The 15,381-nt window shown below is 44.0% G+C and overlaps 2 protein-coding genes across 5 annotated transcripts in view; one reads left to right on the forward strand and one right to left on the reverse strand.

Annotated features, from left to right (window-relative positions):
* Positions 1 to 3,873: 3,873 nt before the first annotated feature.
* TRAPPC2 (trafficking protein particle complex subunit 2) lies at positions 3,874 to 14,779 on the reverse strand. 2 transcript variants are annotated; one of them, XM_080652960.1, is made up of 5 exons: positions 14,678 to 14,779; positions 9,964 to 10,075; positions 6,855 to 6,999; positions 6,416 to 6,501; positions 3,874 to 4,973 (listed from the first exon to the last, which is right to left on the reverse strand). In XM_080652960.1, exons 2-5 carry the CDS (start codon positions 10,054 to 10,056, stop codon positions 4,875 to 4,877), a joined length of 423 nt encoding a protein of 140 aa, XP_080509086.1. In that variant the 5' UTR covers positions 10,057 to 10,075; positions 14,678 to 14,779; the 3' UTR covers positions 3,874 to 4,874. The 2 variants fall into 2 exon arrangements, with proteins under 2 accessions (XP_080509086.1, XP_080509087.1); XM_080652961.1 differs by having other exon boundaries at positions 6,416 to 6,497; positions 6,851 to 6,999.
* Positions 8,621 to 15,381, forward strand: part of OFD1 (OFD1 centriole and centriolar satellite protein) — a 42,868-nt gene continuing 36,107 nt past the window's right edge. The window contains exons 1-3 of one of the 3 annotated variants that reach the window (XM_080652959.1): positions 8,621 to 8,672; positions 9,140 to 9,418; positions 9,984 to 10,387. The gene's annotated coding sequence lies outside the window, so the exon portion shown is untranslated. Of the gene's footprint in view, positions 8,673 to 9,139; positions 9,419 to 9,983; positions 10,388 to 14,846; positions 15,155 to 15,381 lie in introns of those variants that run through there. The other 2 variants (XM_080652957.1, XM_080652958.1) reach the window with 2 other exon arrangements.

Consider the following 15,381-nt stretch of genomic DNA (forward strand, 5'->3'; position numbering starts at 1 on the left):
TTGCCCACCCCTGGCCTAGACCCTGTGTCAGTGAAGACAGGACCCCGGCTGTGGAGCAGTGGGTTATCAAAGGACATGCTTGGGGCAGGGGTACATTTTGAGAAACTAAATAGATATATTTCTTTCCTTGGCTCCACTCATTGGAAACCACTGAAAAAGAGTATCATTACAGTAAGCTAAGCTTTTTTTTTAAAATATATTTTATTGATATTTTACAGAGAGGAAGGGAGAGGGATAGAGAACTAGAAACATTGATGAGAGAGAAACATCGATCAGCTGCCTCCTGCACACCCCCCACTGGGGATGTGCCCGCAACCAAGGTACATGCCCCTGACCGGAATCGAACCCGGGACCCTTGAGTCCACAGACCGACGCTCTATCCACTGAGCCAAACCGGTTTCGGCTAAGCTAAGCTTTTGAAAGGCTTATTTCCTAACATAACAATTTGGCCAAAAGGAAAATGTTATAACATTTTTAATTTGGGAAAATTAAATCTCTTCATATTCTCAGATTGGAGAAAGCTCTAGTTTTTATTTGTAATCACTCCCCCCCTCCCCCCGGAAAAAAAACACACACGAATCCTCCATCCAAAAAACAAATTTTTTATTGATTTCAGAAAGGAAAAGAGAGAAACATCAATGATGAGAGAGAATCATGGATCAGCTGCCTCCTGCACACTCCACAGTGGGGATCGACCTTACAACCTGGGCATGTGCCCTGACCAGGAATCAAACCGTGACCTCCTGGTTCATAGGTTGATGCTCAACCACTGAGCCACACCAGCTGCTGGGCTTGTTTTTGGTTTTGTTTTTTAAACCAAAAGTGTACCCATTGTTTTGTGACTTGCCCTTTTTCTCTTAATCTGTCTGGACATATTTACATTATAGTAGACCCCTCTCATTTATTTGCTGTATGTATATCTAACAGCTATTCAAACCCTTCTCTTTTGAAAGATATGGAGCAGTAGTGCATGAAAGTGCTAGTTTCCCACACCTTGGTCAATTTCTCCGCATACGTGAAAAGTGGGGGCAACAGCGAAGCATTCTAGGAATCACATGGTTCAAATCCTAGGGACAAGGGACATATCTTTACCTTTGCCACCTAGTTCCTGTCCCTGGTGGCAGCCACGTGTTTTTGGGTGTCCATCTAGATCAGGGATGGGGAACCTTTTTTCTGTCAAGGGCCATTTAAATATAACATCATTCGTGGGCCATACACAATTATCAACTTAAAAATCAGCCTGCTATATTTGGTCAAACATTTAATTAACTCACCCCTAATGCCTTGGTAGGGCCATACCAAATGATTTCGCTATGGTCTATGGGCCAGAGTTCCCTACTCCTGATCTAGATATTTAGTACACAAGGAAAGCATATTGTATTAGTTTGCTAGGCTGTCATAATAAAATGCAGCTTGTGTGGCTTCGGCAATGGGAATTTTTCTCACAGTGCTGGAGGCTAGAAGTCCCAGGTCAGGGTGTAGGTAGGTTTAGTTTCTCCTGAGGTCTCTCCCCATGGCTTGCAGGTGACCTTTCCCCTGTGTTGGTACCACCCCCCCTCCCATCTATATCCAAATTTCCTCTTCTAAGGATACCAGATTGGATTAGGCCCACCCAAACAGGCTCATTTTAACTTAAATCACCTCTTTGAAGCCCCCATCTCCAAATACAGCACATTCTGAGGGTGTGCATGGGGCCTAGCACTTCAACATGAATTTGGGGGTTAGGGGAACAATTTGGCCCATAACGTGTATAGGTATTTACAAAATGTGTAATTTTGGTACTTGTATAGATTTAACTAATACCTTAGTGTATTTTTAAGCTTTTAAGCATCTTTTCAAATACTGTATTTTCAGATAAATATTTAAGGATCAGGTTAGTTGGCATTCTAGAGGTCTAGTGTTGAGGAGCTAAAATGATCAAAAGAATAGGTCTTCATGTGTGTAGACAGGCTGACAGGAGAGTAATCCTTCACACCATGATTTATTTATTTTTTTATTTTTATTTTTTTAATATATTTTATTGATTTTTTTACAGAGAGGAAGGGAGAGGGATAGAGAGTTAGAAACATCGATGAGAGAGAAACATCGATCAGCTGCCTCCTGCACACCCCCAACTGGGTATGTGCCCGCTTCAGTCCGCAGGCCGACGCTCTATCCACTGAGCTAAGCCAGTTAGGGCCACACCACGATTTAAAGGGAATCTGGGGAACAAGGGTTAATATACCAAACATGGTACTGAAATGTGATTAAGAACAAAACCTGACTACATAGCTTTGTCCTTCAATGAAACTACAACTAACTGATGGAAAAGCTCTTGAACCAGCGGCAAAAGGTAGCTGAAAATCTGATTCTTTTGAAGAAAAAAAAAGATGCTTTAATTGGCTGGTCTTACCTATACAAAGATGAAAAGTATGGGAAAAACAAGTTTGGGGATCAAAGCAAGTGGTGCGGGAGTGGTGGCAATAGCTGCGGAGCCCCCAAAGCAAGAACTGGTTCCAGTAGGAGGGGCCTGTTACAGCACTGTGCTCGCCACTCAGCGTTTGGGCCATCTGAGACAGTGTGTGCTTCCACGCTGTCTGTGAGTAGACCAAGTTCAATGTTAAAGACCAACCACTGGCCTCAGAGAATGGACAAATGTACTTTTGACCAACGAGAACAATTTCAGGAAGCTGTGTGGAAGATGGAAAGGTACTTCATCAGTGGGCTACTTCCAGTTTTGTCACCTCCTTCACTCTGGTGAAAAATTCCCTAGTTGAAGTTAAAACATGTCTTAAAGAAAACCTTGCTTTACGTTTCTATAAAAACTGGTGTAAGCTTTCACTGTCCTATGACACTGACGCCAGTTCTCACACAATACCAGTGGTTTGTGGGGCAGTGCCGTGTTAAGCAGAAAAATGGACCTGTGGGTTCTGAGAAGTCACCACTGTGGCCTGTCAACGGTGAGGTACTGTTGTGACTGAAGAAAAAGAACATGGGTATATCGGGCAGAGCACAGATCGGTGGTCTCTGCATTCGTGGACAGTGGGGCAACAGTGCAGCCTTCTAGGAAACAAAGGACAAAACCAGACTGGTGCATTTTATTTGGATCTCTTTGGAAGTGCTAATGATTACAAATTTAATACCTGTGCTCAGTGGAGCCTGAAGCCTGTGGGGAAGCATGAGCCCCGGCAAATGCCCAGGGTGCTACAGATGTCCCTCCACTGCTCTTGTATTCCAGAACCTTCAGTAACATCACCTACTACCAGATCTATGCTTTACCAACTCGCCAGTCCTGTTTCTGTCCCATCAGCTGTCCAATCCCCATGCCCAGTGCTGCTTTTCCCCCACACCTTCGTGCCCAGCATGCTTTCCCTGTGCAGCCCACCCACCAGCTCCTATGCTCATCACTGGACTTGCCTTAGAACTCCTTCAAAGATGCAGGCATACATGAAATTTACAGTAATGTACTCACGCAGGGCTCTTGTTACACGTTCCCATCTCCCTCACAAGCCCAGATGAAAGGGTCGCTGATTGCAGGGCACTGCTGCTGTGTGGCCCAGCCAGGACCCATCGATCTCTACCCTAGAACTCCTGCTGCTGCTCCTGGCCGCTTGCATCGCAGCCCTCTGAGCTACATGATCTTTGAGGGCAGAGCAAACGACATAAAACAATACGTGTTTGGGTCTCTCCAATGAGCATGGCTGAAATGACTCCTAGATTTCTAGGTGAGTATCTTTTTCTGCTCCCAGAGCTCTGGCACCTAAATTGAGACGATCCAGGTTCTGTAAAATGGGTTAATATATATACTAGTTTGCAGACTTTTGAAATAAAACTAAAATGGTATTGGTGGCAGGGTGAGCAGCACTTAAAAAATCCGATATTAAATTCCCACAATCTTGGACAAACATCTTTATTTAGTAAAACAAATAAATAGAGTAAAAAAATCATGGTAGCAACTTCACACAAAGATACAAGATCACACTTAGAATTACTTGCTCAAGTTATTCAGAATGGAACAAAAGTCTTCGAGTGCTCACACGTAGCACGGAAAATATGTCTTTATATTACTTGCTTTTCGATTGACATCTACTCGTTTACAGTAAGGTCCCACACTCTTTATAGTAAAAAAGCCCACTCCTGCCCCCTCTGGTACACAGCCTAAAAGGCTAGGAGTGCCAATGTTAATGTAATACAAGCTTTTCTGTGTTTACAACTCTAAAATCGTCTTACAGCTTTTTACTAACACAGATATCAACAGGTTCATTACATCTTTAGCATACTGTCTAAGGGAAAGGAAATACAACCTGGCACTTTGGGCCCAGTCTCCCATTTTACAGACATGGATCCCGGATTTCAGACTGACAGCAGGATCACCGTCCCGTCTCGGACAGGGGCAGGTACGTGGCACTGGGCACTGCAAACGCTGTTTACTTCAGCTTCTTGGGTTGGGCTATGCACAGTGTCTATACATTTTTATATCATCTCTAGATGTATGGGTAAGCCCATGTATGTCCTACCAACTTTATTCCTCAGTGCAGATGCTTTAGTTTTAAATCTGACTACCAAATCTTGACAATGACATTTGGTTCTGGATTGTTACATCAAGCTATATGAATGAGGAACGCCAAAAGTCTATTCTCAGATGTCCAAAGATATTTCAAGGATATTGATAAAGAAATCCTTATAAATAACTGTTCAGAAGCAAATATTAACCTATTGATAATTCTAAGAAACTAAATGTACTATTTTTAACTATAAGGAATTTTACTAGGTTTAGATAAATGGACACTACAAGTAAAACTTTCCCAGGCTATTTAATCAAGTAACTTACAATGTACACATTCCTGAGTATATTCCATTGTAGCGGCACTGTTTATTTCCAAATTTTTCTGTGTTTAGCTTAAGAGGTGTTTCTTCCCAAGAAACTGAACTTTCCTGTCAAATGCACTGGATCGAATAGGAGAATTTGGTTCATAAAATGGATTCATTGCGAACTAGGAAAGAAGAAAGTATTAGTGAGTTTGTCAGAGTAAAAAGGCTGACAAACCATGGGTCTCTAAATTATTTTGAGTTTTAAGATAAAAGAAATCATTAAAGACATTCAAAACAAAAGTCAGAAGATCACATTTTTAAGTTTCCATAAAAATGTTCTATGGTTAAATAGTAAAATTTCCCCTTAAGGAAATTTCTTGGTGTTTTAGTTTTGAGCAGTACCTGTGGTGAAACTGATGGTGGTATGATAAGTGTTGCCTATGTAAGCAACATTAACTCAGGAGTCACCCTGTGTGTGAATTATTAATCTCCTTACATTCATTGTAAACATATGAATTAATCTGTAAGACTTACATAAAATACAAATGAAAAATGTGCCATATCATGGGTCTCTAAGTTAAGAGTTATACCACACTAAAAATTATTTTTGTGTGGTAATTTTTTAATAATCAGATTTTAATACTCTCCTTTAACACAAGGCTAAGTGATCAGTTTCTCAGATAATGCAACAAATGTATCATAACATGTCAGAGAAAATTATTAATGACAAATGGAATCACTAATGTGGAAAGGAGTTAGCAATTTTTACACCTTAATCACTTTGTCTACCTTTATAAAAGGACTAGATATTCTTACTTGCTAGAATATTGTTAGCTGTGGCAATATGCAAAAATCTTGTTCAAATACAGAACATTTAAATTATTAAGAAATACTGTTGTCAGTACTGCAGTTTAACTACTGATATCCTATTATTTTATTTTTTTCCAATTAAGTATCAGGAAATGCGGGTGGCACCAATCTCCCCGGGTGCCTATTTGATAATATATGAATCACTTCCTGCTGGTTTATGATCGGTATTCATTGCACTATAACTTATTTCTAAAGTAGATGGAAAGCATTTTAGATTGAAATGATAAAGCAATTTCTCTTATGGAGAATACTTCCTTCCCTCTCTTTAGGGTTCCCTAGTAAAATCAACTATATGCACCAAAAGGGGGAGAATGAAGTAGATTTTAAAATAACCACAAGCCCTGGCCGGTGTTTCTCATTGGTTAGAGCATCAGCCTGTGGACTGGAGGGTCATGGGTTCGATTCCGGTCAAGGGCATGTGACTGGATTTCAGGCTCTACTCCCAGCCCTGGTTGGGGCGTGTGTGGGAGGCAACCAATTGATGTGTCTCTGTCTTTCCCCTCCCTTCCACTCTCTCTAAAAAAAAAAATCAATGGGAAAAATATCTTTGGGTTAGGATTAACAACAACAAAATAACCATGAGTTCTTTTCCTAAATACTTGTAACCTGGTGAAGACTTGCCTTGATGAGGGAGCTGCCAGGGATGGTCTGACTGAGGGAGAGCTGCTCTGAGATGAAAACTATTACAAGGCCAGTTCCCTGCCAAGGTTCGAATCCCGTTTATCAGATTTAACAAGTTATAGAACATACATACCTTTATGTATAGTTCATAGACATCAGTAAAGAAGTTCTTTATTCCATCTTCTTGTCTTACATCATGAAGCATAATAAATCTCATATGTGAAATAATTAAGGTATAATCTTTGTTGGAAATGTAAAATGAAAAGCAATCAGTTAAAAGTTAGGTTAGTTTTTACCTTAAAGAGAACATAATCTTTTAAAGTTAAAAAATAAAGTAAAACCACCCTTGATAGGGTTCAGATAAACCTTAGTTTTATATACAAGACTTGATTTTAAAATGATGTTAAACAAAATGTATTTTTTCCCTGAAAAAAATAAAAGTAGCTACGTAAATGGCAATTTTCACCTGACACTTTAAAGTCCATCAACTTATCCTGGCATCTGTGTGTCCCATGTTCTAGTTTGTTACCCCAACCTTTAGTTAGGTATCTTTATTAAGAAGGTAAGGATATGACCTGCAGTAACAAATGCTGAAACAAACCACTCATTGAACTTGTCCACGGTTTTCAAGTACATGTTGTTTGACAGCCACATATTCTCATCCACCAGGTCAAGGGCCGCGTGAGCTATGAACTGGTTCAGATGACGATGGTCGTCCTAGATGACAGTGTGAGCAGCACCAGGTTAACATTTCCATACAGCATCAAGAAAGCCGACATTTCTCTCTGTAAATCCTATACATAGTTCTTCTTGAGGGGGGACACTTTCTTTTTCTAAAAAAATATCTTTTTATTTATTTCAGAGAGGAAGGGAGAGAGAGAGAGAAACATCAATGATGAGAGAGAATCATCGATCGGCTGCCTCCTGCACGCCCCACACTGGGAGTCAAGCCTGCAACCGGGCATGTGCCCTGACCGGGAATCAAACCGTGACTTCCTGGTTCATAGGTTGACGCTCAACCACTGAGCCATGCCAACTGGGCTACTTTTAAAATTGGTATCTAAAACTCAATAAATAGAAATAGCATATTATAATATACTAATTATAATATATTAATAAACTGTGTTCAAGAAACTAAAAAGATTTTGATTTTGCAAGAAAAGTTACCAGTTTCTGTAACCTTTTAAGCATGTGGGGAAAATACTCTGTTGGAAAACAAATAGATCCTCCTTTCAAGAAGCATGTATCCTTTTAGAGGAAGACAGGAAAAAATACCTAAGAGGTTGTGGATAAAGGACAGCAACATAGGTAAGCTGGGGCTAAGGTGGTGGTGAGGGAGAGCTACAGAGAGGTGACATTGGCACAGGCCTCAAGGTGGGGTGAGGGGGACTTGTGCAGTGACACCTGGTGAGCAGTGAAGACAGGGGAGGAGGTGGCACTCCTAAAATGTTGGCATGACTCTTCCAGGTGTAAGGAGTTTACATGGCAGGGGGACCTGGGAGTGGCAGGAGGCCATGCTTAACTCTTGTGAGCAGCTGGTCCCCTGTGTGATAGCAGGAGACAGTCCTGTCAGAGCTGGGAGCGTCCTTTTCATGGGCTGAAAGAGCTTAACTGGAGAAGGTGGGAATGTCCCACCATAATGTGGAGGGGGAGTTCACAACCTGAAATGGCCTTACTCCTGTGAATTCTTACTTTCAAAATGCATTCTCAAAGAACACCTCTGTTATGGGTTGAATTGTACCCCCCACCCATTCCTGTATTGCAGTCCCTACCCCCAGTACCTTAGAATGCAGCCTTATTTGGAAAGAGGGTTGTTGCAGATTTAACTAGTTAACATGAGTTCATGCTAGAGTAGAGTGGGCTCCAATGTGACTGATGTATTTATAAAAAGGGGACCCTTGGACACAGACACACCCAGGGAGAACACCAGGTGGAGACTGGAGTTTGCTGCCACCAGGCAAGGAACTACTAGGAACTAGGAGAGTGGCCGGGACAGATCCTTCCCGAGCACCTTCCCTGCCCAGGGGGCACGGCCCTCCTCACCTTGAGCTCGGACTTCTGACCTCCAGAACCGAGACAGAACATGGCCATTGTGCCGAGCCACCAGGTTTTGTGCTCTGTAATGGCGGCCGTGGGAAACTGACACAGACCCTTTGCTGAGGAGGCTGTTCCTGTGACTGGGCTGGAGGAAGGCTGCCCGTTACCCTGAATCCCTTGCACAGCTAAAGCATGTTTACTTCACTCCTGTTGCCATGATGCAGCTACTAGTAATTTAATCCTTAGAGAAAGGGATGTATTTCGTGTCTGGCTTATAGCAGCATTTTCCATTACTTTACAGGGATGATCAATCTTGAGAGAGAAGGAGAAAACTATAGAAGTGCTTTCAGAAGGTAAGTGGTAGCATCTTGCGATGAAGTACTTTTTTTTTATTAATATATTTTATTGATTTTTTACAGAGAGGAAGAGAGAGGGATAGAGAGCCAGAAACATCGATGAGAGAGAAACATCGATCAGCTGCCTCCTGCACACCCCCCACTGGGGATGTGCCCGCAACCAAGGTACATGCCCTTGACCGGAATCAAACCTGGGACCCTTCAGTCCACAGGCCGACGCTCTATCCACTGAGCCAAACCGGTCAGGGCGCGATGAAGTACTTTTATATGCGCTGCTTTATGTACCACCAGGCCCAGGAGTGCACACGAACTATATTTGAGTAGCGGTGTAACACAAAGCAACCACTGCTACAGAGATGCCTCAAACCAAAGTTTTAATGAGCAGGGTGCTCATAGGGATGTGGGAAAAGAATGTAGCAACAACACCTGGTAGGATAATTACTTACATCTCTATCATATTTTAGTGGCAAGATCTGAATAGTGGACAAGCATCCTACACTAGACTGGACATTATGCGTTACAATTAATTTGAAAACTCAACTCCTGTCCTAAAGAACATGAAAGCTTATTTTGGGAGGTTGTGAGACACAGCACAACTTGTAGGCAATTAGGAACGTGGACTGGTACAGAAAGATGGAGGGGACCCAGCTATTCTCATCTCAAGACTCTATGGCTCTGTTTACTCGGAATGGAGACGTTCACCAACCCAGTGTGTTTTTCTACAACCATTCTGGATAAGAAAGGTGAGTGTGTCACTGGGGAGGAGAGCATGTGAGCACCAGCCAGTAGGTAAGGTAGAAGGTCACTGGAAACCGCCATCGTCTTGGGCAGCAGGAAGACATGCAAGTAAGGGTCCCTTTTAACCCTCCGAGGTGTAAATGGATCTACTACGTACGTCCTGATGAAAAATGTGACTTGTTTGGGGCAGAATGGGCTTTCATGGCATTTCAAGGCAGCAACGACTGTTCTTTCAGACCCACTATGGGGGGACCATGTTTCTATGCACTTAAGGAGTAGCTTTTCCTAGTTGGGTGGCTCAGTGGACTGAAGACCAGGAAAAGAGGCCCAAAGCATCCTTCCAGTACACGCTAAGTGTGTGCCGATAAAAGATGGAGCAATTCATAGAACCTTCCCTGACTGGCTTCTACCAGCCCATGGGACTCCAGAGTAAGCCTCGTTTAATTGTTATCTCATCTGTCCAGATCTCTAGTTCTAAAAAGCACATTACACCATTATCATTACAACAGCATGACAATTCTCATGGGGTTTGTTAAGGTTCCATACGCACTTTGGATTCTGCTTTTCCAGGTGGCAGAAATTCCATTTCAAAAACTGGATTATCATGGTGGCCAACAATCACGAAGTAGAAGCTTCCAGACATTGTCTCCAATATATGGCTCCTAATTAAATGAAAAGAAGACGCATTTTTAGTACCCAATACTGACAACCAAAAATGGTTAACTGGGAGTGTATAGTCCTGGGGAAAGTACAACCGAGGTGTGCCAGAGCCCGGGATGCATCAAGCCTTACAGGGACTCCTGCTGATTCACTCGGAACATGCAACAAAAGCCAAATAAATCCAAAACGTATTTCCTAACAAATGCAATGATTTTTGTAAAGGAAATCAGGCTACAGCTGGCACATGTAACCCTGGAATTGGAAGGCCATGTCTGGAAAAAAGGGCAGACAGGAGACTCTCTTGGCATGGTGAAGTAAGTAGGATTTAAAATATTATTTGGGGCAGGGGTTGTTACACTACAGCCTGCAGGCCAAATCTGGCCTCATCTGTCTTACTATAGTCAAAGGCTGCTTTTGCCCTACAATGGCAGAGTTGAGCAGTTGTGACAGAGATCACCTGTGCTTTACAGAAAAAAAATGGTCCCTGTTTTAGGGGAAATGAGAAGGCGGCCCAAATAGTAAAACTGGATAACCAAGACAAGCAGGAATGATACAAAAGCTGTGCAAAATAGGAGAATTGGCCAGAATTCTCAAGAGAAAGTGAGGGGGAGAGGGATGGCAGCTTGAAATTTTAACCAAGTCAGCAATGATATCATTCATTTTTGCTGGAATAGGTTTCCTAGCTGGAGTTTGCCAAGGGAAGGGCTTATTTTCTTCAGCACAAACATTTAAGCAGCAGAGAGAGAAAATAAGGCAGACAACTCCCCCAATGCACATTTAAGCAGCAGCAGAAGACAATCCTATATAATAAAGAGGTAATATGCAAATGGTCGTTACACTGTGATGCGTAATGACCAAACAGCAGGAGGATGGGGCAGCAAGCTAAGAGCCTCTGAGAGCTACAGGAGGGCGGGGCGGCAAGGCAGCAGGCTATGAGAGGGCAGGGCGGGGCAGAGAGCTACCAGCCGTGGAGAGCTACAGGAGGGTGGGGCAGTGGGTGGAGAGCTACAGGAGGGCAGGGAAGTGGGTGGAGAGCTACAGGAGGGTGGGGCAGTGGGTGGAGAGCTACAGGAGGGCAGGGCAGTGGGTGGAGAGCTACAGGAGGGCAGGGCAGTGAGCTACACATGGCAGAGAGCTACAAGCTGCTGAGGGCCCCTTGGCCCCCTGAGGCAAGCGGAGGCGGTGAGCTACTCACGCACGGATTTGTGCACAGGGCTACTAGTATATGTATAAAGGAAGATAACCACCCGCAAAATACTTCCCTCCCATATGGAAATCCATGACTTGGGAGAGAAGCATAGTGCTAAGTATCGAGTGAGGATAAACAAAAAGGAACCTGAAGGAAATACCACATAAAGGTGGTATCGCAAACTACACAGCTGGGCAGAACTTGGGCTGCCAAGAATTTGATTTCACAAACAGCTGGAGAAGGGAAGTAACTATTCAATCATGACAAGGAAAAACTGAATGGTGTGTGAAGTGGAAGGAAAAGAAACCATACAACCACAGTCTCAGGAAGGGAATATCTACAATCATTTACTATTAGAGGCCTTGCTATGCCTAGGTAGTGGGCAAAGGGGAGACACTCTCTAGAACTCTGTGCTGTCCTATATATGGAACTTTCTGCGAGAATGGAAATGTTCTGTACCTGCGCTGTGTGATGTAGTAGCCACTGGAGACTAAGGAGCATTTGAAATGTGGTTCGTGTCTACAGAACTGAATTTGAAATTTTACTTAATTTTAATTGATTAAATAGCGACACGTGGTTCATGGCTACTGTATTGGACAGTGTAGCTCTAGACAAGTGGTTCTCAACCTTTTTAATGCCGCGACCCTTTAATACAGTTCCTCATGTTGTGGTGACCCCCAACCATAAAATTATTTTCGTTGCTACTTCACAACTGTAATTTTGCTACTGTTAATGAATCGTCATGTAAATATCTGTGTTTTCCGATGGTCTGAGGCGACCCTGCTAGCGGTTCTCAACCTGTGGGTGGAGAACTGCTGCTGTAAAGCCTAAGACCATCGGAAAACACAGATATGTACATGGTGAGGACAGCAGCAGTCTGTGGTTGCTAGGGTGACTTGAGCTGCTTTTGGGAGAGAGACAACTAAAGAAATCAAGGTGGTGCTACAAGGAGCTTGGAGGATGTGCTTCTTATCTTATGTACACTCAAAGAGGACAGTGTACATAACGTAAGAAGTAGGGCACTAACCAGTAATGAACACAGAAATGGGGCCTGGGACCAGAAACCTGTGAGGCTAGCATCGGAAAGGCAAAAGCCCACGTGAGCTGAAATGTGTGGACTAGGTTAAGAAAAACAAAGCCTTTTTAGGCTACAATCAGGAAAAAGCAGGGGAGAAAGGTCAACTGGTTCAAGCAACTGGTATACAAAGTACAGAGGATGCGGATCTGCGGAACTTCAATTTTCTCAAAAAGAATGGTTTTCAAACAGCAAATGTGGAAGAATCAAGGTTAGGCCGGCTATGAACCTCAAGATGGGAATATTAAAAAATCTAGACATTTCAATAAATACAAGTATGCAGTTCTCAGCAAACTACATATCTTGGATTAAGAAATGTGATTATATATCTAGTGATCAGTGACATTTGAGAAGTCACAGGAACAGGAAAGAGCCATACCATCAGATATAGGTAAGTGTTACTCCTATTTTCAAAAACAAAAAGGCTTATCTCCTAGACTATAATGGGGTACTTTCAAAGAAATTAAAAGACCAGTAGAAATATGTATTAAATGGCTGCCTTTGGTTAGACACCATACTAGGAGCTTTTATTAAACATTATTTAATGTGGATCCCTACACAAAAAGAGTAGGTTATTATTCATTCATGTACTCCTGGTTATACTGAGAACAAGTCATGCCAAACTTAAATTTTATGTTTTGGAAGGGAAATCAGGAGGCAGTAAATCATTTTGGGAAATAGTTTGGTATACACCTAAAAACAAATAGGCCTTTAGCTTGGATGATAACACAGTCTGGTATACACCTAAAAACAACTGTTTTTAGCTCTATCCCCAGAGCTATAACAGTGCCGGGGCCCAGAAAACACTCCTTATATGTTGAATAAGGGACACAACTCATAGCTGACTAGAATGTTAAAGTGCTCCCAGTCAGTACACAGTATGGGGTCTCCGGGGAACCTTTGAAGTTGGCCTTAACCTAGTCCAGCTCAACATTTGAACAATAATTGTGAGATGAAGCCAACTTATCACATTCAAAGATAACATGCTAAGGGCTAGAAACGTATTAGAAGGCAAAAGTCAAGATTCAAAAATATCTCCACAGCTAAGAGAACGAGGTGTGAAATTAACAAAGCAGAATTTAATAGGATGCAAAATAAAGTCCTGTACTTGGGCTTGAAAAAATGAACAGCACAACAGGGTGAGGAAACCTAGTTTAAGAGCAGTACATCTATAAGAACCCATTTTCATTTATTGCAAACTCAATAAGAGGCAGCAGTCTGAAACAGTGGTCACAAAAAGCTAATGCAATACCAAGCTGCATTAAGAGAAGACAATGTCCTCTTCACAAATAATATCATCTCTGGGGAAGTACTCAGTTCTGGGAATTGCATTTTAAATGAATCAATAACTGAACTGTGTGTTGGGGGGAGGAGGGGGGATCTAGGCTAGAGAATGCTCTGGACAAAAGCTACTGAAGGAACTGAGGATGTTTAAACTGAGGAAGGGAAAATACTTTTTTTTGGGGGGGGGGCAGGGAGCAGTGTCTAATCTCATCTGTAGAGAGGATATGCTGTCTAATGGAAAAGGGAGCTGACTAGGATTGGCAACTGGGTTTCCTTTCCTGAGCCACTTCTAATCACTGGTAGTGACTGCCAGGAACTGGTGCTGAGATTCTGAGACTTAAGTATGGTCAGCGGGAAAGATTGCTGTGATTAATTATCCACTGTCATGGGTGGTGGTGAGGGGAGGGCAGTTGTCTACGCGAGTGCCAAGCAGTTATTCTTTTAGCCACTATCCAAATCATACCCATTAAAGCCCAGATGAAGTCACATTTTTTCCACAGAGATGTCTCTGCGGGCTTCCATCTTCCACTTTTTTTTCCTAAACTCTACTTAAGTCTACAGTACATCTTAGTCCACCTTTATCTTTCTCACAGCATGCAAAATCAAAATTTAGCTCACTGATTTCCAACCAGTGGCTTTTGCCTCCCCGAGGACATCTGGCAATGTCTGAGACATTCACGAAGGTCAGAACTGGTGCGGAGGAGCTGCATTTAGTGGGCAGAGAGGCCAGGGATGCTGCTAACCACCCCACGTGCACAAGGCAGCACCCCCAGCAAAGAGTTTTCGGGCCCCAAATGGCAACAGTGCCGCGGTTACGAAGCCCTGGGTTACTGAGTGACCTAGTAAAAGGCAAAAGAAGCAAAGCCCCGAGCTGGCGGAGCTCGCCGGGTGCAATGCCTGGGCTGTGATGGGACCAGCAGGCCGGGGGCTAGCCGGGTTGGGCCCGGCGCCCCAAGCCGCAACTGGATGGAGACAGGGTTAACACCCAGATCACGCGGGCCCCCGATGTCCTCCGAAGCGCCCGCCTCCTCCCCCAATCCTCGCTTTATCCCCTACCTGCGCCTAGACGCAGACTTCGTAAGAAAGTATCCACTGAGCTCCCGTCCGCGACTCGCGCTCCGAAGCTTCAGTAAGGAAGCCTGGCAGTCCTCGCGAGACTCGGAGGCTACGCTCTCGCGATAAGTGGGCGGGGCGTCTGGTGGTTGGTGCGCGGGCTCGCTCGCGCAGACGCAGTAACGCTCCGGACTCAGGTCGCTCAACCTGGCGGGTCTCCGGGAGAGGGCGGGACCGGCTGTGAGCGGCACGGAGGACCCACGTGGTGCCTCGGCTTCCAGGGCTGCGGGTTTCCCAGCCTCCTCGCCCGATGTCTCTACCCTCGGGCCACTGGTGAGAGTCGCGCTGGCGCCCGGTACACGACCCCACCCACCCATAGCAACCCAAGGGGAGGAAGTGCGTTTATCCGCCAGGGTTCTTAGTTCGGAGTGGGCGGGAGAGCATTGAGCGATTCAGCCGCGCCGCGGCTGGGCTCTGAAGGTAGGGATTCCCCTCATCGCTACCCTGAGGCGGGGCGGGCGGGACTGGCTCGGTGGGAAGCCGCGGATGCGGGAGGCAGAACCGGGTGCGCCTGTGAGGAGATTAAGCATCTTGTTTGTTTTTGGTTAAAGCGCTGACCGGGTGGGCGTGAGGGGACGAAGCTTCGTGTTTGTTTTCCTTAAAGCGCTGACCGGGTGTGCTTGGGGGGACAAGGCTTCGGTTTGTTT

This window comes from Plecotus auritus, assembly GCF_963455305.1.
Source record: "Plecotus auritus genome assembly, chromosome: X".
In the NCBI taxonomy this organism is placed as follows: Eukaryota; Metazoa; Chordata; class Mammalia; order Chiroptera; family Vespertilionidae; genus Plecotus; species Plecotus auritus.

Coding starts and splice junctions, on each gene's coding strand:
- TRAPPC2 (XM_080652960.1), bottom strand. CDS start 10,056: ATGTCTGGAAGCTTCTACTTCGTGATTGTTGGCCACCATGATAATCCA. Junction 7,000..9,963: donor CTGGAAAAGCAGAATCCAAA/GTGCGTATGGAA, acceptor ACTGTCATCTAG/GACGACCATCGTCATCTGAA. Junction 6,502..6,854: donor AGCATTTGTTACTGCAGGTC/ATATCCTTACCT, acceptor TAATTATTTCAC/ATATGAGATTTATTATGCTT.